At 33.1% G+C, this 24,000-nt stretch overlaps 1 protein-coding gene across 2 annotated transcripts in view; it reads left to right on the plus strand.

Annotated features, from left to right (window-relative positions):
- Positions 1 to 22,626, plus strand: part of TTLL7_1 (Tubulin polyglutamylase ttll7) — a gene marked incomplete at its 5' end in the record, with an annotated part of 36,187 nt that extends 13,561 nt beyond the window's left edge. For both annotated transcript variants that reach the window (XM_051217369.1, XM_035733483.2), the window contains 6 exons: positions 2,966 to 3,178; positions 7,598 to 7,666; positions 10,239 to 10,829; positions 15,438 to 15,972; positions 19,132 to 19,294; positions 22,343 to 22,626. In XM_051217369.1, the coding sequence (XP_051064759.1) occupies positions 2,966 to 3,178; positions 7,598 to 7,666; positions 10,239 to 10,829; positions 15,438 to 15,972; positions 19,132 to 19,294; positions 22,343 to 22,550 (1,779 nt within the window). In that variant the 3' untranslated portion in view covers positions 22,551 to 22,626. The remainder of the gene's footprint in view (positions 1 to 2,965; positions 3,179 to 7,597; positions 7,667 to 10,238; positions 10,830 to 15,437; positions 15,973 to 19,131; positions 19,295 to 22,342) is intronic.
- Between the last annotated feature and the right edge of the window lie 1,374 nt (positions 22,627 to 24,000).

The following is a 24,000-nucleotide window of genomic DNA, read 5'->3' on the forward strand; positions in this document are numbered from 1 at the left end:
AATGTCACTATTCAGGTGTTATAACCGAATTTTGGCAACCCACATCTAAACAACAATATAACAGTGGATAAGTACTATAATGTCTTACCAAAAAATACAGGTTCTTCTTGATAGTATAGTCTTTTGTTATGTCTTTGATATAAACTGCTATCTGTAAGCAGAAATGGATAGTGACTAGCAGTGGAATCCAGGTAGGGTGTTACGTTCTATTTGGGACCCGTCAGCTGGATGTACTAGCATCCCAACACAAAAATGAATTCTGCTTCACGCTACTGCACAAGTTAGTGGTTATCTAGACTTAGTAGCTAAGTGGATAACCTAATGGCATTTGAAGCGGGCGGTACTGGGTTCAAGTCCCAGAGTAAAAATTATCTCAGATTTAGGTATATTGAGATGACGAGTCCCAAAGAGAACGAAACGCGCGTCCTGGATTCTACCACTAGCTATCATTCATATCTGCCTATGATACTTCTTACATAAGACAGTATCGAGGCAGTCCGCACAGGATACACGTATGCCAATAAGAGACTGGTCAATTGTAGTCCTAAACATCAATGAGAAAATTCAAATAACCAACAAAAAAAATGAATTAAACTGTTATCTGTTACTAGTTCTGTGGGACAAGACTGAAATGACTCTATGTAGTGAACAAAGCGAGTCTTTTAAATAAAGATACTTTCTTTGAACAGATCACTGATTAAAATATATAAAGTTACACATTATTTTAAATGTAACTACATTACTGAGTTATGTAGTTTGTTCCTTTTTACTAAATTCTATGTCCCCAAGAACTCTTGACATTGCCCTTAAACTACTGAAATAACAGAAGACAATCAAAAGTCTATTTTCTATTCCGATTGAGGATGGTACTTTAGAAGAAATTTATTTTATACAGTTTCTGGATGGCCTTGAGAGTCGGCTATTACATTTACGTAGACAAAGGGTTAAGAAATTCAAGATGACTGTCATTAAAACTACGTTTTTGTCTGATTGTAATTGGAATTTTTGTCAAACAATGTATTTTCCAACACAAAAACAGTTAGTTTCGATGATCTTGCAACAAAGGATAGTAAATATTATCTCCAATCGGTTAAACCAATGCACAAATTACAACTATAACATGTAAACTTTAAGCATACTTGACACTATTTTAAAAAGTACGCACACCTATTTATCAATTATTCACTGGTGCTGACTACTCCAACTGTTTGTATGGATTTGACAAATATAGTGTCCAAAATCTTTTGGATAATAAAGTGATATCACCGGTACAGGGTTGTGAAGATTGTCGTTTTTATTGAGTTCATGAACTAATCGATGTTAGACCATTGAAAACCTGGAAGCGCTGGATGGCCGTTTCGTCCTAGTATGGGACCACTCGGTAGTGTTTCTACGTTTTCAACCGTAGTTTAACATTGATCGGTTCATGATCTTAATAAAAAATGATATCAGTTAGTAAGAATATACTGAAAAGTAGGTCACGTATTCATATCAAAAGTAAATGAGTTTTTTCTTCTTGAGTTATATTGTCTGTATTCTACTACACTACTTTGACATTATTTTAGATAATTCCACCTCATTGTAGTGATATAGTGTAGCATTCTATGCATATTCAAGTACCAAACTCCACATTTCTTATGATTGATTGAAATTTAGGTCATGAATTCACGAAAATAAAACTGAACTGGGTAATAGAGTTTATAATACCACTAGGTTTGATGCTTAAATGGTATTAGAAATTAGATCGGGTTACATCAGACGCACGATCTATAACCAAAATAGAAAATCAGAGTAACGCTAGAAAATACTTTATTCCACACAATTACGGGCAGTCACTTTTAGTGATTCCGCAGTACAAATCACTAAAGAGAGGAAATGACATATTTAATACATATTTAATACCCGATCGTGACTAATCACATTTACTTTCATTTTCACTCATCGACTGTGACCTTTTACTTACACAAATGGACATATTGACAGATCAACAACAACCGAGACGTTAACGCTTATTAGTTCTCGCGCTCCTTCTAATCAGATGATGATAGAAAGCAGATCAATTCTCCATCGTACTGAATTTAATTACTAATCAAAACTCATACAATAGTGTATTTGAGTTGTCTGAGATCAGAGCAACACGAATTTACAATATGTATATAACTTAGTTATATGTGATACAAGACCAAAGTATTAGGGAGAATAGTTAATTCATGATAAATCTGAAAAAAAAACATTTGACGACAATTTATGAATCAAACAAAAACTTAGAAATAGAGGAATATAGAAAATACAATAGTCCGAGCGTCTACTAATAATTATAGGATATACTTCCACCGTATTCAACTTACTATACGTCACTTTATAAAATATTGATTAAGAAAATTATTGATTATGGAAATTATTAATATTATTATTTGAACACATAGATATTGGTACAAGGAGGCAACAAATACATATGCGCCACACAAATCTCATTTGATATGTGTGAGGGCTGTGATACTGCCCGGATGCCCAAACCGAAGCAGATGGTTTTCTTAGTGAGTCATGCCCGAAGCCTTCGACCTAGAGGTCTGATCCACAAGGCAGTGGAGCATCGTGAAAAGATGCAATCACATGGTAGCCGATGACCAACGATTGGTTCGTACGCCATTTGTTCCCTCAGGATACTGGAGCCCATGTGCACCATTGGTTTGGAATCAGGGTTTTCCAAATCCCCTAAGTAAACTCTCCGTGTCCACCAACCCGGTTAAAGCGCCGGACATTCGCTCTTCGTCCTCTCAGTTTCGTAAACAACATCTCCGCCACGAGAAGGCAGTGAGTAGGACTTCCGTGGCAGAGGCTATGTACGCGTGGTCATGTGAGAGCATTTCGAGAGGGTGAGCGGACTCTCCTCACTCTCAGTCATACCAGAGCATTATGGAAATAACTCGTTTATTTCTTTTTCTTTTTTTCTAAAACTAATTAGAAACAACAGTTATCTAGAATACGTCAACAATTATCACTTGAATTCTATGAACATCATAATTGTGGTAATTGGCATCGAATATTTCCATCTGATAATTCAACATTACAAACAAAATATGCATCATTAATTATGACAAGTTTTAAACAATTTTTATATTCTAATCATAATGATATATTGAATGAAATAAAAACTACTTATTTAAATCCAATAACTGTAAGTAAACATTGTATTGTGTTTATAGAATTCATTGAATATGTATATTTACTCAGTGTAATGCATTTCATAAGTATTAAATCTAATATAATATTGTGATATATACTATTTATGTTGATAGATATAAGTAGTATGTAGCTGTGGTGTTTGAATGAACTAATGATTCCTTTGCACTTGTCGAATTCTAAATACAGTACATTCGTTTGTGCATATCTAGTACTTCTTGATCCGATTACGTTATTTCTGGGATTCTTAGTTCATACTATAATTCAAATACTCCTAATCATCATAGCAGCACTAATTGAAATTGGAATACCATCTAGTGGAAGATTGAATTGTAAAGTACAGGTAAGGAAACTGAGAGAAATTTTAATAATAACAGAATTGAAAGAATCATGAAAGTTTATAGGGAACAACTGAAGGAAGATGTGCAAATAATGTGTTTAATGTATGATTCTCATATTTTATGAAGACACTGTATTTTTGTATAAGAACTTTTTTAATAAGAGAAAACGGCCATTCACTACTTCCAGGTTTACATTGGCGGTCTAATATTAATCGGTTTATTATTATTATTATTAATGGTTTTATTCCGTATTATATTTCTGATGCAATATAGAATTCTCAGCGTAAATTATTTCAACAAGTTTCCATTTCTTATTTCTTGATTCATCCTCGCCAGTTAGATGTTAGCAGTTCAGGAATCGACATTTGATTAGTGTATATTCTTTTCAATGCATATTATCAGCAACCACGAAGTTTCTGATATGGGCTCTTCTTTAATTTGTACAACGAAATGTCGTAAACTTTTCACAAATGTAAATGAATAGTTTATGAGACTAATAGACATAATGATGTGTTAAAACAAACAAGAAAATAGATAACTTGTTGAAATATGCATATGGCAGGAACAGGTAGCCCAGATATTTAAGCAGGCCGCCTGGTCTCAATTTAAACTCAACAATCTCCACAACCCTCTACTGATAATTTTATATTAGAGAGAAATTGGTTTTCTTCACCTGAGTTTGCTTTCACCACAGTGAATTAAAGATATCTTCACATTTCCATAAATGTTTTAACATAAAATACAATATTAACACCAGGGTTTGAAATTTTACTACCACTGAACTGGATACATGATTAATAGGCCATATACAAAGTGACTGGATCACGTTATGCCGTATATCTAATTGATGACAAATAATGGAGAACTAGATGATAAGCTTAAACAATACTTCATTCAACAAAATTGCAAGCAGTCTTTACTTGGTTAGCCCAAAGTAGAAATCATTAGTACAAGAGGAAACCACATATTTAATGGTTGATGTCTATCAGATCACGCTAAGTAATCAATCACATCTTACCTTCATAAACTGCACATCATCATTGTTGTCCTAACAAAAAATAAATGAACGTCAACTGCTAGAATATATATATATATATATATATATATATATATATATACCTTTTATCATAAGCTTTCAATTGACCTATTGGCTACTATTATACGATTTATTATACTCAAGTTATACCCAGTCTCTCACAGTCATAACCACTTTTGGCATGATCTTGTATGATTATTTTTTATTTTATAGTGTAATGAAGTCCAATTTGCTTGTATATAAGCAACGTATGTCTGAAATACATGATTCATGTAGTGGAAGCTGTGATTGTATTCTGGAGTCAAATGGACAGGTATAGGCGAGAAGTTAACATACGGAGGACCAATAAGGACTCAGAGTTGACTCAAGGCTGCTCGTGCTATTCGACATGTCATTGGTTCGGCACAGTGCCAAGATCATATAAGTCAATGATCTGATTGGCGACTTAGTCACGTGATAATTAATTGAGCAAAAGCCATAACAATCATGATTTTTTCTTATCTATTAGTATTTATATAATTTTAAGAAAATTTATGGTTAAAACATTTTGATTGATGAAATTATGAATGGAAAAGATTAAATTATCCTGTTGTTCATATTGATCGTTGAATTATGATTGACCTTGTTTAGTTCATGGAGATTCTTAGCTGATTCTCTTGATGGAATCATTTTTTCCCGTTTTTTTCTTCAGAATAAATCAATTAATTCGAGCCTTTACCAATAATAATAAAAATATCACACCTGTTGAACAAGTCAATGGCTATTTGAATTAAATAATTCATTGGTTAACTCAATGATATTTGAAGAGAAAGGTACTGGCTTTGAGTCTCAGTGTGTGTATCGGAACTTGAATGCAGCTGTGTAAAAATGATGAGTACCAGATAGGATGGGACATGCATCATCAATATATAAATATACATGTACATATATGCTAATAAATTTCGTCGTCATATTGTTCATGCAACGCCAAAAGTTCACCTCATATTCACCTTTTACATTAATATGACTGGTTATGACAGTTTACTGCCTAAATAAACGAAATAATATATTGTGATTGTTGGGGAGTTCCAAATTATTCCTCGGAAAAGTCCATAAGGGTCCGAAAAACTGTGGGAAACACTTCATCCAATCAGCATTGAGTAGGAGCTTTTTGGCAACATCTAGAAAGTGGGGAGTCAGGTGTCACGTTTCTGATTGGATAATTGCATACGTCGCTATTATATTCAGTATGGTTCCAAGAGCCCAAAAGACGTCCTCAATACTTTAAACACACTTTCTTTTCTGTACATAAACCAACCATGGAGTAAAGCTTTCCTGGAAATACGCACCTCCCCTCTGGTGTTCCTGTTGACGAGCAGAAGTGGTTGGAGATGTCAGAACAGGATAGGAAGACAAATTAAGCGTGTCAATAGCAAAACTTATCAGTGATATTTATTCAGCATTTATCCAACGCGAGGATCGGTTGAAAAAATTAAGTGTAACTTCTTACTTTTAGAGCAGCAAAAAAAAATAAGTGTGCATATGGATGTACATCGTTTTCCCCTTAGAATTAAATACTTAACAGAGCTGAATTAATTTCGAGATAGAACATGAATATATTTTCTAAAATGTTTACCAACTGCTTTAGAAAAGTTAATTTTCTTTATGAACTGAATCAAATGGAGGAAAACGTTTTCATTAAAATGAACATTGGGCGGCCGTTTGATCTTATTGTGACAAGCCTCACTAGAGTAAACCACTAGGTGACCTCAATCAAACGATTAAATCTCAGGTTTTTGAGTTTCAAGGTGTGAGTGTTTCGTCTTTGGATAATTAGGTTGAGATTCAATTATTCACATGCCTAACTTGAATCAATCCTCAATGTCCCATGAACAATCTTCCAAAACTACTGATTACTTACTTGCGCATGTTACTCCTAATGGAGCATAGGCCGCCGACCAGCATTTTTTTAAAAAGTGCTAACCAAAAAAACTACTGGTGGATAACTTTTATTTTCAGCATAACTGAACTCAGTCAGTTACGAATTTCAAATAGAATTTCAGGAATTTATCTGTTATCCAGTTACTAGTGGATAAAAAGTTATTACTTCTTTACTTCCCTACGCCTGGTAACCTTCGCGGAGGAGCAGAGGCCACGCACAACGATATTTCACCGAAGTCTGTCCTGGGTAATCCTTTCAAGTTGTTTCCAGTTGCTATTCCTTCTTTTGATGTCCGTTTCCAATTTCCGGCGCGATGTATTCTTTAGTCTTCCTCTTTTCATTTTCCCCTCAGGATTTTAAGTTAGCGCTTGCCTTGTGATGCAATTTTATTATTTTCACAGTGTATGTCTTTTCCGACTATTATCATTTTGTCGAATGCAAATAAATTTGTAAATCTCTCACCATTTTCATTCCTTTCTACCAGTTCATGTTGTCCCATGATATCTTCATATCCAGTGTTGTCCATTCCGACTTTGGTGTTTAGGTCTCCCATCGGGATGGTCAGGTCCTTTCCTGGAAACTTGACTACGATCGACCGCAGCCCCTCGTAAAACTGGTCTTTACCATCTTCATCGCTGTCATTGAAGAGTGCATAGCACTAGTTCAGTTTATTTAAATGTGTATTATATGATTAATGAAATTTCATTGAACCTTATCCAAATTACCCATCAAGTTGTATTTACCTCTATTGTCGAGGTCTGGTCATTGGATATTGAATGATTTGTTTAACGTGGCAACTAATCAAACGATACTATAGAGCTTGTTATTGCCACCTTATGCTTAAATCTCACATGAATATCTGCTAAAATTTCAGTTTCTCTCTAAAGAGTACTAAAGAAGCTAGACAGTTTGAATGCCAATAGAGTTGGCTAGAATAAGTAATCATGTAACGGTGTAGTTCCGACACAAGATTACATAAGTTAAGCAGTTAACTCTAGTAAGTTAGCATTATTAATAATATCAACCTATCAAACTTCGTTATATCGGGATTACTTTGAAATTTACATTCCTTGTCATTCTTTTTCATGTCACTCTCTTCTTAATTCTTTTTTGTAGGAAGATGATATTTATGATGAATTATCAAAATTAATAAAAAAGGAATCAAAATTGAAGCCTGGAATAAATGTAAGCCGATAGATCCATTCATTCATCCATTAATTTCATATTAATATGGGAATTCAAAAGCATTCCTCTATTTCCCTTGATTCTTTGATTTGTAGGCCCTTCAAGGAACTGTTCATTATCATTTTTTATTTCAACTGTTGTCAGTTCACTTATTTTCATAATTTAAATACTTCAATAATATTTATAGTCACTTTAAATGTTTACGTATAATGAAGAGTAGAGTAGTAGAATACTTAAAGTACATTTACTGTAAGTGATACGTTTGTTATGTACATTAAGTTTCTTACAGAGATATGTAGAATGGTGATATTTAATTGAACGTCTTATATCAAAACACTGTTATCAGTTCATGAAATAATTCTCTGCTTGTCTGTGTCGTATTGGTATAAATACAGGCTACTTGATTAGGATCTATTCAATAATCTTAATCAAAGTTTGAAGATCTTGAGTGACATGACTAAAAATGAGCCGAAATGGTGTATATGCATTCACTCTTTATCTTCCTTGAGACTTTGAGTTTCAAAATTATCTTGTTCTTGTATACTTCACAAGTCTGTTGTAACAATCAAAATACCAACACAGAGGGCGATACAATAAACCAATTTATCGTAATATGAAAAGAAAACTGATAACCAAATTATAATAACAATACAAAATATATCGGTGTTACAGTTTAGCACTGTAAATTTCATACAATTTTTCCTAATGATTAATTTAACTGAAGCAAGCACAATTAATGTGGCCGTATAACATGTTAGTTCATTTATATTTCAATGTTTCTCATCAGCTCTTTATAACCTCTAATTAAAATAGTATTCATCATTCAAAATAAATGTATATACTTCACATATCAAAATATCGGCAAAGTTCCCGTCTATCAACATTAATGAAAAGAGGGCAATAAGTGTGTAAACATCACCTTCATTTATGTATACCAGTTTACATGAACGTGCCAAAGCAAATATTTTGAACGGACAGAATGAATGGTAAGTGTCAGCACCTCTCAGGACATTCTACGTAAGCTTCGACTCAGAGGACAACACGTTTTCAGGAATGTGATTGCACCCTATCTGGTTTACAGTCTGCTCACTGTTGATTAGTCTCATACTAGAACGAGACGCTCATCCAGTGATTCCAAGTTTTCATTGTTGGTCTAACTTAGATCGGTTCATGATTTCAATAAAGTTGAAAATGTAATTTCATTTATTATTGATCAACAGATGTCGGTACAACTTGGAATTAACACATATCATTTGTATTTATTTCGTTCTTAAACGAATTCATTACTCTATTTTAAACTAAAACTACTAACAGTTGTAAATACAATCATTTATGTATTCTATGAATTTGGTTAATGAATGGATTTATTTTCTTTATGATGAAAATAATTTCACTAAGATTATACAACTTCTGAATTCATTGTATACTGCTTGTATGTAAGTGATATCAAAGAAAGTTTTCCGTTTGACTTATGATATAAAGTGGCTACATGTTTTTAGCACTACTCGACGTTTACTTTTACGATTTGTAAATTCTTACATATCACTAATTATTATTGACTGTTCTCCATTATTCTTTCCCGAGCTTTTGACAAATGATTTCTTTGTATTATGGAGAGTACTGAAGACAGTTAGCAGGGTGTGTAGTTATTCTTTCGAGGTCATTATGAATATGATTATGAGTAGACATTTAAAATCTTACAAACTCCTGGCAAGTGTTATCTTATCACATTCTAACGAATTACTCCATTCACATCTTTCTCCTTGTATATTTTCTGGTAAAACGAGACGCTGATACATTGGAATCCATGCAAACAAGCAAAGGCATACAGACTACAATACCGTATTTAGTAAATATACCATCCAACGGACAAATTGTAAAAGTTGACCTAATCAGTCAACGGGGAAGAATATTCTTTTATTTGTAGTTAATGGAAATAGATCAAGTATTATGGATGAAGTTCGGTTATACTTTAAGTGCATACTCTTCATTTTTTCCAGTTAAGGAAATTCTCAAAATATCATTTTCATAAATCCACAATTATCGATTTCTTTATCATTTCATCTGATATTATTTTTTCGGAGTTAAGTAGGGAATGATCTTTAAACTTATTTTTCATGTTAATTGACAATCGTTTGCTTGACTTCCCCTTAATCTTGAAGGAATCGATGTTGAATGTAAAAATCACACTCAATGTAACCGTCACAAACATTATTGTTTAGTTATTTGACATTGAGTGTTAATTAATCAGAAATATTGGTTAAACAGGTCTTTTATTATCAATTGTTTTCAAAGATACACTGTGATGTTGAAACACTTCAGCAAGTTAGAATTTGATCGAAAATTAATGAATGAAGAATATAAAACTGGTTATAAACCATCAAGTTAAAGCTTCTTCTTCATCTTTATTGACCTTTTAGTGGTTCCAATTACTGTTTTTACTTTAAATCATAATAAATTTCTTATTTTAAAAATAGTTGATTATCCATATGAAGATGACAACCAATCAGAATCAAGAACTTCTTAACCAATCAGAATGAACTTGGTGTTTTTTGTTTAAATATTACTCTAGGTTGAACAGTATTTGACTGCAGTTTGGTCACACTGTGTAGATAACCGTGACACAAGTGATAACAATGATTCTGATGATGATATAGATAACGATAGTAGCTTTGTTCATACCAATGGAAATTCTACAAACCGAATTCACTTACCAAATGATTATTTTATTAAATCATCAATGGATAGAAAAATGAAAAGTATGTCAACATTGTCAACATTACCACCATCAAATCATGTATCTTTTAATGATGCTAATTTAAAAGTAAACTCAACCCCAGCATCTCCATGTAAATTCTCATTAAATGAAAATTGTAATGTTACGAAACAGATGACAGATAAGCTATCACTTGGCAAGAAATGCAAATCATTAGATATTGAACGAAATTTAAAACATGCAAATAAACGAATACAAACTACTGATTATGATAATAATTCTATCTTTCCGGTATCGTTTCCCCGTACTAATCAAAATGGTGGTCATGATAATACTCAACTCGTTGGCGACGACCAAGATTCAATGTGTTATGTTGATTCGACTAATAAATATTTGTCATGCACTACTGGATCGGATCTGAAGAAAGCAAGTAATTCAAAGTCAATAGTAGGTTTATAATTTTAGAAAAAATTAACTTGATATCCATGTACATTATGGATTGTTTTCATTACTAATTAGCATTTGTTGTAAAGCTGTTATAAATTATGGTTTACTGAACATTTGTTTTATTTTTATGACTTCTTAACAAAGGGAATAAATAATCCTATACAAGATGATAAGATCTTGGACTTATCTAAAAGTCGGTCAACAAGTTTCGATATATTTAGATACTTATGAATTAGATGTCATTCCTTTATATAGTTATCTAATTTGGTCAAGTTTATGGGTTAGGTGTTTTTTTCTCACTTATAATTTATGGATGGTCTTGAGGTTAACCAATCAAGAATGGCCAGTATAAAGCACCTTTTATTTACGAGTTCGATCAATTAAAAACTATAGAAATAATGAGGATTGGGAGTTGTAAAATCACTAATCAACTTATTACTGCTAAATACAGATTATTCAGGTTGGATATGATAGTTCTGTAGTCAGGAAAGGATCTAATTATTATCTCCACATCTTTTGAAACCCAATTTCTAAACTTAAAACTCCTTATCCCTACCTCCTAAACCTACACCTCCTCGACTCAGACTACTAACCCCAATACTTCATACCAGTCGCTTTCAACACTAATTCTTCTAACCTTGACAATCCTAGCCTAAACATGCACTGGCAATTCATTTCACAAGGAAATCATCATCCAATCATTAAGAAATATGAAATGTAGTGAAAGTCATGAGCTTTAGAAACATGTGTCCAAAGCAGCGTTTCATATTTGCGCATCTTACAGCCTAATTTTTATTGACCTCTCAAGGTTATCGATATTGCATGGTATTACTCTGTCTTTTTATTTTTGTACAATATAACTGAATAATGTGATATAGTTTGTAATAAATTTGAATAGTGGCTAGCGATTGAATCCAGAAAGAGTATTTCGTCTTACTCGGTACTTGTTAGTTGAGTGTACCTGGCACATCTATGCTAAAGTTCACGCATAGACTCGAACCCAGTACTTTTTGCTTTAAACGCCGAGATACTTACTAAGTTAATGAGTACATACGATTACTAACTTATTTAAAGGCTATGGACTTTATTTGTAAGGATTTGTCTTTTCTCGTTTAATTAAAACATAACTAATTAGGGATATTGAGTTAACCTGCTTAAAATGGTCATATACCAATATAGACTGATCAATTTAAATTCTTGACATCAACAACTGGAAAATACAAATCCTAACAAATAATTATACAGTTTACATTTACTCAATCATTTCAAAAGCTCGTAGGTTGGATCAAGCAACTTACATATCTATACTGTGTTGATACACTTACATGGATGTTTTAGTTCGTTTCATCACTGTTAAGTTTATTACTTTTTCTCTCTTCGTTTGTTTTTTTACATATATGTGGGTCTTCAGTAAGGGATTGTGAAGATCGTTAAATTCTATTGAGATGAAGAATCGATTTAAGTTAGACCACCGTCGACAACTGAGAACCACTAAACGGCCGTCTCGTTTTAGTATGGGACTCTTCAACAGTGCGCATACACGGACTAACATTGATCGGTTCATGATCTCAATGGAACACAGCAACCCTATGTAGATAATTATCATGTGTTCACTAGTGACAAACTTCGAGAGGGAATTTCTGGGGTTCTAGTAAGAAGCTGTGACCAGAAGGGTTCAACCATGTCGGGAGTGAAGCGATTACCCATCGAAGACAATAAAAGATGGTCACGCAACATAGCGGATTGGTTGAAGTTAGACATTAATATCTTTGGATGCAGATTGGCTAAGTGGTCTAGAGGTAAAGTGTTGGCATGCGAGACTGAAGATTTTAGATTCGAGCCCCATGTGCGGGATGGTATTTTACTTTGAAATTGTCTTTTCTTAAATCATTAACTTATTTTCGTTATTAGCTAATGTTATTCCACGACATGTTTATACTTTTCACAGTATACGTAGCATTCCAACTTCATATCATGATTGGAGGTTGTGTTTTTTTTTGTAAACTTTCAAGTCGACTATTTATTTGGATTGATCGTTGATCATTTGGTTAATCTGAACTACCATATGAAGTGGTTGATCGAATGTATGTTGAATTGTCTATTAGTTGCCGACTGACTATATTGAATACAAGCTAAATAAAAATAACGAATCCTATAAAGATAACTAAATAACATACAAACCCCATTTTAAAATAACGAACTGATTTAATAAACACTTATAGAATAACAAAGATGTCCATGTTGACGGTTCCATCCAATACAACAATGAATACTGCGGGAATTAATTAATCCTAAATGAGCATTGCTGAGGAGTCTCCTAGTGGGACGAAACGGTCGTCCATTGCTTCCAGGTTTTTTATGGTGGTCTAGCTTTAATTAACTCATGAATCGAACTATTAGATTACTATAATATCCACAAAATCCCTTTCTGATTATAATTAATTTTCGATTATTAATTGTATAAAGCGTTAATGTGTAAGAGAAAAAAAGTCGAAGCATTAGTTTTAAAACAAATCAGTGTTTGTTGGGCAGTTCATATTGTGTTTCGTAGATTCCATCATCATCAGCCGGAGTTTTAAAAAAAGAGGCGCAATGATTGTCCATTATTTCATATTTTCTCCGCTATTAGTCACTAACAAACGTTTTTAATGTTCAATACATCTTTTATTTCCATTAATTCCAACGATTTTAACCCTGTTTATTTTAGTAGGTGAATTTTTTTGAAATGACATCATCACTAAGAATTTCTGTTCAATCTCATGAAATGACACTTAACCGTCTACTATGAACATGTCCGATGTAGTAGCGCAATTCAATATACTAGATAAAATACACAAGTGTAATACAATTTTATAGTGAAATCTGTTACGAAAATTACACTCTCTAATTTCCAGCACTTATTTACTAAATAAACAAAAAACTAATAACTAGATGTGTTGAATTAAACACACATTTACTAAACATTGAAAACGTCCCAGTTAGTCGCTTAAGTTTGTTTTTTTGATTAATAAAAAATTTTAAGCTATTTATTTACTAGTAACACTTTTTAACACGTTTATTATGGTGTGTGCTACTGATGTCGACAGTTATAAATAGTATATATCATTAATCGAACATGGAATACCTGGCGTCAGAAGGTTGAAAAAATCGATGAGAAGAGGACATAAACAGAGAGTGATTGGTATAGAAACCAAAGAACAACAAAGTTTGAAACAGTTCTGATGTATATTTCGTAAATATGATTCTCAAATTTTATCAAGATATTCTGTAGTGTTGTATTAAGACATATTTGATTATCATCACTAGTGTTGTCGTTCACTGCATTATAACTGTTGTAAAGGAATTTCTTCTTTGTGTAGTGTCGTCACTTCTTATCTCAAACTCTTAAACTCCTTCAGTAAAATATATTTTCGGAATTTTAAAGATTCCCACTGTGAAAATTAGAATAACACATATAAGCGAACAATTGTTTTCAATTAGATCGTCATCAGGCTTTACTCTAATATACATGAATATTTATTACGAAAATGTTAAACTAATCAAAGCAATATGGGTCAATAATCACAATGAAATAGAATAGGTCACCATACGTAATAAGTAAAAATACAAGTTGATAGTAGGGAGACAGGTGTACTGATAGTAGTAAGAATAATAAAATACGATAACAAAAGTCTTATCAATAGTTAAACGTTGGGAATGGAAGGTCGAACATGGGTAAATAGACTAGGAATAGTAATCACAAAACATTAAAATCGTTACGTAATAAGATGTGTGTAAATAATTAGATAGTGAAGAATACAAACGGCAAGAGGTGGAAAATTACAAACAAATACTAGATGTAAAAATAAGGCTAATGATAACAAAAATAGAATAAAATAAATAAATAATAATAATTTATATTCTCGCTACATTGATGACACTTTCATTATCGTAGATCAAAACACCAATAAGAATAAACTCCTAGAACAATTCAACAATGTTCACCCAGCGATCAGTTTCATTGGTGAAACTGAGTATAACAAAAACCTGAACTTCCTTGACGTCACACTAAGCAAACGAAGTGATGGCACATTAAGTAGAAGCGTTCGCTTATATGTGTTGTTCTAAATGCCCCCAAATGCCATGGTATGGCCGAGAGTGAGGTGGGCCCGCCCTCCATCTCGAAATGCTCTCACACGGCCATGCGTATACAGCCTCTGCCAGGGAAGTCCTACTCACTGCCTTGCCGTGGTGGGGGTGTTGTTTACGAAATTGAGAGGACGAAAAGCGAATGTCCGGCGCTTTAACCGGATCCCAAACCAATGGTCCACATGGGCTCCAGGATCCTGAGGGAAAAAATGGCGTGTGAACCAATCGTTGGTCAGCGGCTACCATGTGACTGCATCTTTTCACGATGCTCCATTGCCTTGTGGGTCAGACCTCCAGGTCAAAGGCTCGGGGAGTGGCCCCCTAAGAAAACCACCTGATTCGGTCTGGGCATCCGAGCAGTATCACCGCCCTCACACAAATCGAATGATTTATGTGGCGCATATCTATTTGGTGCCTCCTTGTACCAATGTTTATGTGTTTAAATAAATAATGTTGTAAATATCTTTTTTCTTTTTCAAGGCAAACATCAAAGTAGGTAAACATGAAATGAATATTCTATTAGATGTTGATGATAAATTTAACAATTCAAAACTATCATCATCGACAATAACTACTACTAATACTACTAATTATCAATTTATACCGAAACAAATATGTTTTCTACCAATTATTCATTGGAATTATTGTACATTGAATGAAATTCTACCATCATTATTAAATAAGAAATTAAATGAATCTTTATTAATTAAACAACAATTAATGAAATATATAAAACAATATGAAAATATGATACAAAATCAAATGACATTAATGAATTATTATACATGTATGAATATGTTAGCAAATGAATTATCCATTAGAATAATGTATACAAATAAATTAGATCAGTTCAATTCAAATACATTAGATAAACAAGATTTATTATATTATTATAATATACAATGTTTTAATAATAAAAGAATGATTGTATATAGACATGATGAATTGATACAAACAATAATAAAGAATTGTTTGAATTCAATGAATTTAATGAAAATTGAAATTAAATTAGAAGGTATTATTTATTCATTTTGGTGTTGTTTTACTTGTAGGACTGTAATTGATCAGTCTCTCTTGTTGGTATATGTGTGTATTGCCTTGATATTGTCTTGCTTCACAAGCATTCTAAGCAAAGATGAATAGTGGCTAGTAGTGGAATCCAGGACGCACGTTTCGTCCTACTCGGGGCTGGGACTCGTCAGCTGGATGTACCTGCATCGCAGAGTTGATGTTCACTCCGGGACTCGAACCCAGTACCGTTTGCTTCAAATACCAACGCGTTATCTACGCGTTAACTACTGAGCCCTGATAGCCACCTGCTTGTGCAATAGGGTGAAGTTTAAATTCACCTGTTGTTGCTTTATTTGTATCTTTCGATTGTTATTTAGAACTACAATTGATCAGTTTCATGTTGGTATATCTGCGGATTGCCTTGATTATAGCCTTAAATTATAAGCTTTTTAAAGCAAAGATTGAACATCAACTCTAGGATACAGGTACGTCCAGCTGATGAGTCTCAAATAGGACGAAATGCGCGTCCTGGATTCCACTGCTAGTCACTATCCATCTTTACTTATTTGTTCATTAGTTTATTTTATTTAATTTTTGTTAAAAAAGAAGAATATTTTTTTCAAACGAAATATTCCACTGAATACATAACATTCGTGTAAAGGAAAGTATTAACCAGTGAAAATTATAACACGAAATTATTTATGTTAGAGAACTACTAGACAACAGTTTTTACTGTTGTTTGTCGAATTCTTTAACATTGCAGGATTACATTTCCCTATAGGGAGTTGGAAAAAAGGATGGCTAGACTATAATTTATAGACGAACCAATCATGTATAAGATAATAGGTTTCGGATTTTGGCACGAAATTCACTCATCCATTGAGATAGAGTTTTGGCATTATAGCTAATTTCAGTTAGTGATGAAAACGCCAGTCAGTCAGCTACAACGTTGTTGCTACCTTGACGTGGTGGTCGGGCTTGCCTATCGTAATGAAGCAACCGAGCTATACTGGCTGGAACAACCGTTCCTCAAGGTCCTACCATATCACACAGGTCGGTTGAAGAGCGGTAAGACTAAAAGCAACAAACTCAAGGTCCGAAGGCTAAGTCGTACTGCTGACTGTACAGAGGTGTGACAGCAGTAAGGTGTTTCCTTCAGACAACCAGCATGACAGCGATGCTGCCTTCCCACAAGGAGGGGTGGGTTAGAAAAGGTCGACCCTAAAAATGCACGCCTCGCCTTATCTCACGGATATCCGTCTCCGGCGGTAAGGTCTCAACAAGTACGGAGCTAACATAAAAATTACCGATAAGAAGGTCGTGTGTGACCGACCTCAAGCAGTTGTCCCCTGGGCACTGCGGTCACGCTCTCAGGTCACTAAGACCACCTCTAATCCAATTTCCTTTTCAGGTACCTCCAGATGAAAACGCCAAGTCTAATTCCTAACCTTAATCATTAACTGTAAATCATAATTCTAATTCTCACACAGGTTTATAACCCTCATTTCATCCTGGTTATTAGGTGGACACTTCCAAGGTCACCTTAGCGTCGCTCAAAGGTCGTTCATAAATTATAGTCTCACCAAAACTATTTTTATGGTGACTACATAATTAGAAACTTTGGAGGTTAGAATTTTCTATTATCCGTTTTAAAACTTCACTTAAAGCTAGTCCATAATGATGAATTTTTACGGTTGAATAAATGTCATCAACGTTATATTTTGCATAAAACATTCTTTGAATTATTAAATATTCAATTAAGTGTTAAAATGAGTCATGGAAATTTATTCATCATTACTGGAAACCAGTAATTAATAAGTGGTTTCTTCTTAGTTTGGGGAAACCTCAGTAGTGCAAATCTATATATCACTGATCAAATAATTCAAAATTGGTCAAATTACACAAAATATCTACAAAAGTAATCTAAATAAACATCACCATATTTGCATATAACCAAATTATCAATCCCTACTTATTTACTAATCCAGACTTAATGTATCGATAGTAAAAAGGAAAGTATGAAATTTGACCATCTCTCTTCTATTAAAGCAGTTTGAAATGAAAGAAAAATTTACTGATTTTCACAAGTTAACTGAAATGTACTCATTAAGTTTCTGGTTTCTCGTTTATTGTTTTTAAACTGGAAAAGTTTATGTTTATTATTTGCTGAGATATTTCAGAAAGTTAGAAAGACAAACTGTCAAACCATCTTTGATTTTTGTATTTTTCATTACAGAATAACGTCAGTTAGAATACAATTGAAAACCAAAATGCAATAGATAACTGTTCAGTCTTAATATATGATTCTTCAATACCGATCCCTACTTGCAACCCATATGGTGATTAATAATTAGGAATGTTTCAATACAAGCTACTAAACTGCCACCTGAAGGTTTACATTTTGAAATGCAGTCAGCTCGTGTACTACTGAGTTTCATAGAAATGTGAAAAATCTGACCTATATTAGGTATTTCATAGTTACCTAGCCAATCAGTCTGTTAGTCATAAGTAGAACTTGACGGTGCGATGAAAGGATCAAGATAGACCCCAGGGTAGTAAAACCAGAAGTAGTAACAATAGTGGAAAAAGATTAAACATAAACGACAGTATGATTTAGGAGGAAGGATTAGATATTTTGATAAGCAGCATAGGGTCATTTTTAAACTCATGATCTAATGGAAGACATAGAATAAACTCATCCGCGCCATTATCACCTATTCTAAGTCATTTCATTCAATATTACTAATCATTAGTTACGGCATTCGCGCTGACTCTAACCAGGCAACCTGTATCTAATGGCATTAATTACTTACGCCTATTAGCCCTCTTGGAGGAGCATAGGTCTCCCACCAGCGTTCTCCATCCAACTCTATCCTGGGAAGTCGTTTCCATTTCTGTTCGGTCACTATTCATTATTTTCATATCTACTTTCAATTCCAGACTCAGTGTGTTCTTTGACCTTCCTCTTTGTCATCTATTCACACGATTAAGTCTAAATAATCAGCAACTTTGTAAGGTGATACCACTCCTTGATTGATCTGCTGCTATTTTTCCCCCAATTTAACTATATCAGTTGGTAACAGAAAATTACTGACAAATTAAACAAACTTCTTAAAAAGACCTCTTAAATAAAGTCTATTCCTTCACTTATAAAAATATTTAGGTGATTATTTGCCCAATGAAGATATCAGTAAACAATTTGAAAACGGTTTAATGAATAAATTTATTCGTGGTTTACGAATAACACGTTTATTAAATCGAATCAAAAATCGACTATTAATAAATCATGGTCATTTATTTCAAAGTATAATTCAAATGATACCTAAGTAAGTTAAATCATTGATAGTTTTTTTTTCTTGAAATATTGTTTGAAAGATGATCATAACCAGTTTTACTGGCTTGTTGATATCCACTGTATTATATCAATGTAATTTGATTGAATGACTTCCACTACATTAATTGATTACCATCTGTTGAGTATAATCATCGTCACTGACTGATTACAGCTTGATAGTCATCGGAAAAGCAGTACATATACATGTTTTATTTAAATTTCGGCCTCCTTAGTAGATGAAGTAATGAAACGATAGAGACAATTAACAGCTTAGGTAAATGGTCTCAGTGTTATTTATTTTACTGAGTTGAGTGGACTGATTGCAGAGATTTCATTGTTGTCCTGGATAACATCACCAGCGTTTACTTCATGTAGAAGTGAGCTTCTTAGTTATGTTTTAAGAGTTAAAAAAAGTCCATCCTGATGGCTTTATTTATGATTGATTCTCTTTGTAGTTTCCATTATTCTGATTTGCCCATTAATTTCTATGGACTATCTTGTCTATTTGACTTCTGACTTAGTGGTTGATTGGCCTTATCTATATGGATTGTTAGATAGGACCTACGTTCATTCGCCTATTTATTGTTGATTATTTGGATGACACGCTTCCAGAAATTCCCGATGTCTTGGTATTTTATCGATCTAGAACATCAACGTATTCTCAATCGGTATAAAATAAAACCTACAAAAACAAACATGTACAAATAAGACCATCAAGATAAGTCGATCTGATACTTGTGGAATAACTAAAAACATCCCCTTCACATGAATTAAAGAGGTAATGATGTTGTCCTTAACGATAATGTAAGCTCCACAACAATGTCACTTTTATTCAATGTATCCAAAAACAGAAAACGATCGGTTAATCATTAATTAGTAGATTGTCTAGAGCTTTCTATTTTATGGAAACAACATTAATAAACCAGTCGATGGATTCAACAAAAGCTTCTTTGTTGAAGTTATTTATGTTAATCTATGCCAAAAATATTCATTCATTTATACTGACTTCCCATCTGTTTAATTTTTCATGTAAAAATTCTAAAGTAATGAGAAAACGGTTCTTCAATAGAATTTGGAAAGTTATCTTCGAACATATTTCAGTGAATAGTATCTACACTTGGAAATTGGATAATTTTGTATATATATGTCGCTAATTATCATCCTAAACAGTAAATTCAATACATAAGCTTTTACTAAATCAATAAAAAGTAAACAATAAGAACCCCATCACCTCTTTATCTAACAACTAGTCTAATAAGTTCTGAAGGAAATTTGCGTCATAAATTGACTATATTTAGACCAATATAGAAATTTGTAGAGTACTGGACGAATGTTTTGTCTTAATATAAGACTGGCCTCCATAACAGTTGCTCTCTCGCAATCTTACCATAGGTGGAACCAAGAAATTTCAGGGTTCACGAAGAGCGCTTAATTTTTAGGTCACTGAATCATCGCACATTGGTTCACATTTGCTTCCTAAGTCACTCCGCTATATTGTGTGAGTTATTTATTGATGACGGTGATGCTTGTCTTACTGCTTAAGAATCACATACTAAAGTGAAAAAACTGTCCATAGTTCCCTAATTTTCAATGGATATCTAAGTAATACCATGGTTCTTTAATGTATTTCCCAGCACAGTAGTAGTAATCCAACTTTTGTCACATTTTTCAAACACTTTCTTCATTGGATTGAATAAATCTTACGAATCTAATCCTAGAGGCTTAAGCGACACTATTTTCTAATGTGGGATCTTGGTGGGAAAATCAGAGAGGTTAGTTTTTGTTAGGGGTATGTGATTATAGGATATAACTATCAGTCCTCCACGACCTGTTGGTTGAGTTCTTGAAAATCATAGCGGATCAGTGGCTTAAGACGTTATCAGGTACGGCTTAAAAGGATAGAAGTTACTTTATGAGGCCTGTCGTAATGAAATCTTTATGAATTATAAGTTAAAATAAGGAAAATTCTGTCTTATCGACTGAATCTTATTCGAGGAATTGAAATTCAAACACTTAAACTTAGTCGATTGGATTTGATCAAAACAGGGGATTGAGTAGAAAGCTTTTCTTGTCAAAAACCAAATAATAATAATAATAACTCAGTGGCTATGCTGACCAAGACTATGACCTTCGCTTAATGGATAATTCCCTCACAAAAAACATTTTACCAATTATTGTATTTCATCGACTATGTGATAGATCTTATGATCTGTCTCGTTTCACTTGGTTTGTATGTTCCCTCAATATTTTAGATATATAGGCCTTACAATTACCAATTATCTGGTAACCTAGGAAAAATAGTACTTCTCAGAAATTACGTCCAACCGCTTGACATTAATCTAATTAACGCTATATCATGGGAGTGCATCACTGCAACTTATGAATAGTCTAGTAATTTATAAAAATCACATTTAACCTCAAATTAAGAAATGTATTTTATTTGTAAGGGTTTGTACTTTCCCGTTGTTGATGGTAAGGACTCTAGCTGGTCAATCTCTATTGGTATATGTACAACCTAAATGAATTGCTTCTAATTGTAATTTAGTTTCAAGATTTTAGTGTTATCGGATACTAGCTATCCGTGGAATCCAGAGTGAGTGTTTGGCCCTATTTGGAACTCATCAACTGAATACGTTTCAATCTCCCATATTACTAAAAGCTTTTGACTAGATGCCAAAATAGAGCTAACACAAATATGCCATAAATGAACTAGTTAATTGTAATCTTTACCATCAATATTGGGAGACTAGAAATCCTTAAAGAAATAAAATTCATACCTGTTTCACAAGCTGGTAAATATTTGAACTCAATAGCTCATTGGATGATATTCAGTTGGGCATTTGGAGCGAAAGAAATTGGGTGCAATCCTAGATGTGGGTATTACTATGAATACTTTCATATCCAACTAACTGGTCACTAAGATCAATAAACGCCAGTCGTCTATTCCACTGCTAACCACTGTGCAACCCTTCATACATGTTATATATATATGTAAATTAAATACGTTTCATTATATGATTTTTATATCAATCTATTTTAGTGTACCAGTAATGAATGAAACAATAATGGATATGCCCATGAAACATTTAATTACGGAACCATTGTTAAATGTTGAGGAGTTATGTTGTAAACATTTTCTTAGACTTTGTATAGAATCTTTTATTTTAGATCATTTGAAATATTTAGATGAATTAATCAAAACTACTGACAATAATGATGATAGTATACATTTCAAAAAGATTACTTAAAACGTATATTTATACATAAACAATATTTTTTGTCATATTCTACTGTTGTCCTACTCAAATACAGATACACACATGTTTCCTGTAAATTGAGCCCCGCACCTGTCATGAAAGGGAGAGAAAGAGAGAAAAAACTGATAAATAACAGATAAGAGCTGAGATTGGCGAACCAAATAATTAGGTATGCAAATTATTAGCACTTTTATACAACTGTTCTTTTGTCCCAGACAAAGATAAGATATATTCCAGACCATGACTATAAGTGGTGCAGTCCGGGTATTTTTCAATACTATTTGGCTTGTTTATCAAAATATAGATAAATTGGAATATGTCAACAGTATAAATTTATCACTACCAAAATGGACATCAAGCCGTTTGATTCTGGGGAGGTATGAATAACTACGGTGGTGTCTCAAGGGTTAAGAAGGAGGATGGACTAATTACACGAAATTTGACTAACTTACATATTATAACTTTTCAAAATCTTGTAGGTCTATCTTAATCTTGCCGGTCACTTTCAGAGATTATTGAATAGATTTCTTCCGAGATAAAGGAAAGGAATCTGTAAGTGCCTGTAAAGTGAAACGTAATTTTCTAGAAGTTTGCCAACAAATGCAATGAATCTTGTTTTTTTTCTATTGACGAATTAATCAAACTATCAAAATACTTCAGTAACATTGTATTTTATAATTACTGATAGATAAATCCATTAAAGTCGTTCAATTAACACGAAGCTCCAACAACATATGACTGTCTATTACATTAGTAGTTTAAAATAACTACATTTTGTTTAAATGATAGCAATACATCATTTCATCTTTAAGCTCAGTAGCTTAGTGGATTGTGTGTCGTAATTTGGAGAGATAAGTACTGAGTTCGAATCATGGTCTAGAGACCAACATATGTAATTCAAGTACAAACTCAAAGATTAGGACACATCTCGAATCCCATTTCTAATTACACTCCCAAAAATATTATTAGAACTTTAACTATAGGAAATGTAAAGGTTTGTACATAGGATGGATATACATGCCAGCACAGATTGATCAAATAAAACTGAATATCATCCATGTGGGAATACAAGTCCTTATGAACTTGGAAATGTTTATTACTGGCGTTCATCACTGAAGTGATTGATTCCAACTGGTATCCACGACTAAACTTGATCATAACAATGACGACTGGTAACCAGTTTTTGATTTATTTAAAGAAGCTGACAAAATTCGAACGTAATTCGTGTAAAAATGCACAAATGACTTTAAAAACTGTTAACTATTCGTATGAAAAAACAAACAATATATTCAACCAACAATTAGTGGAATAAATTTGGGAAGATGTTTAAAGGACAGTCCAGTTAGTTTTTTTAATCAAGTCTTTCTTAGGGTGATACAAATATAACTTGAAAAATTGACTGATCACTCACAAGTGGCCGATGTCATGACTGTCTAGCCCA

Source organism: Schistosoma haematobium, chromosome 5 (assembly GCF_000699445.3).
Source record: "Schistosoma haematobium chromosome 5, whole genome shotgun sequence".
NCBI classification, from domain to species: domain Eukaryota; kingdom Metazoa; phylum Platyhelminthes; class Trematoda; order Strigeidida; family Schistosomatidae; genus Schistosoma; species Schistosoma haematobium.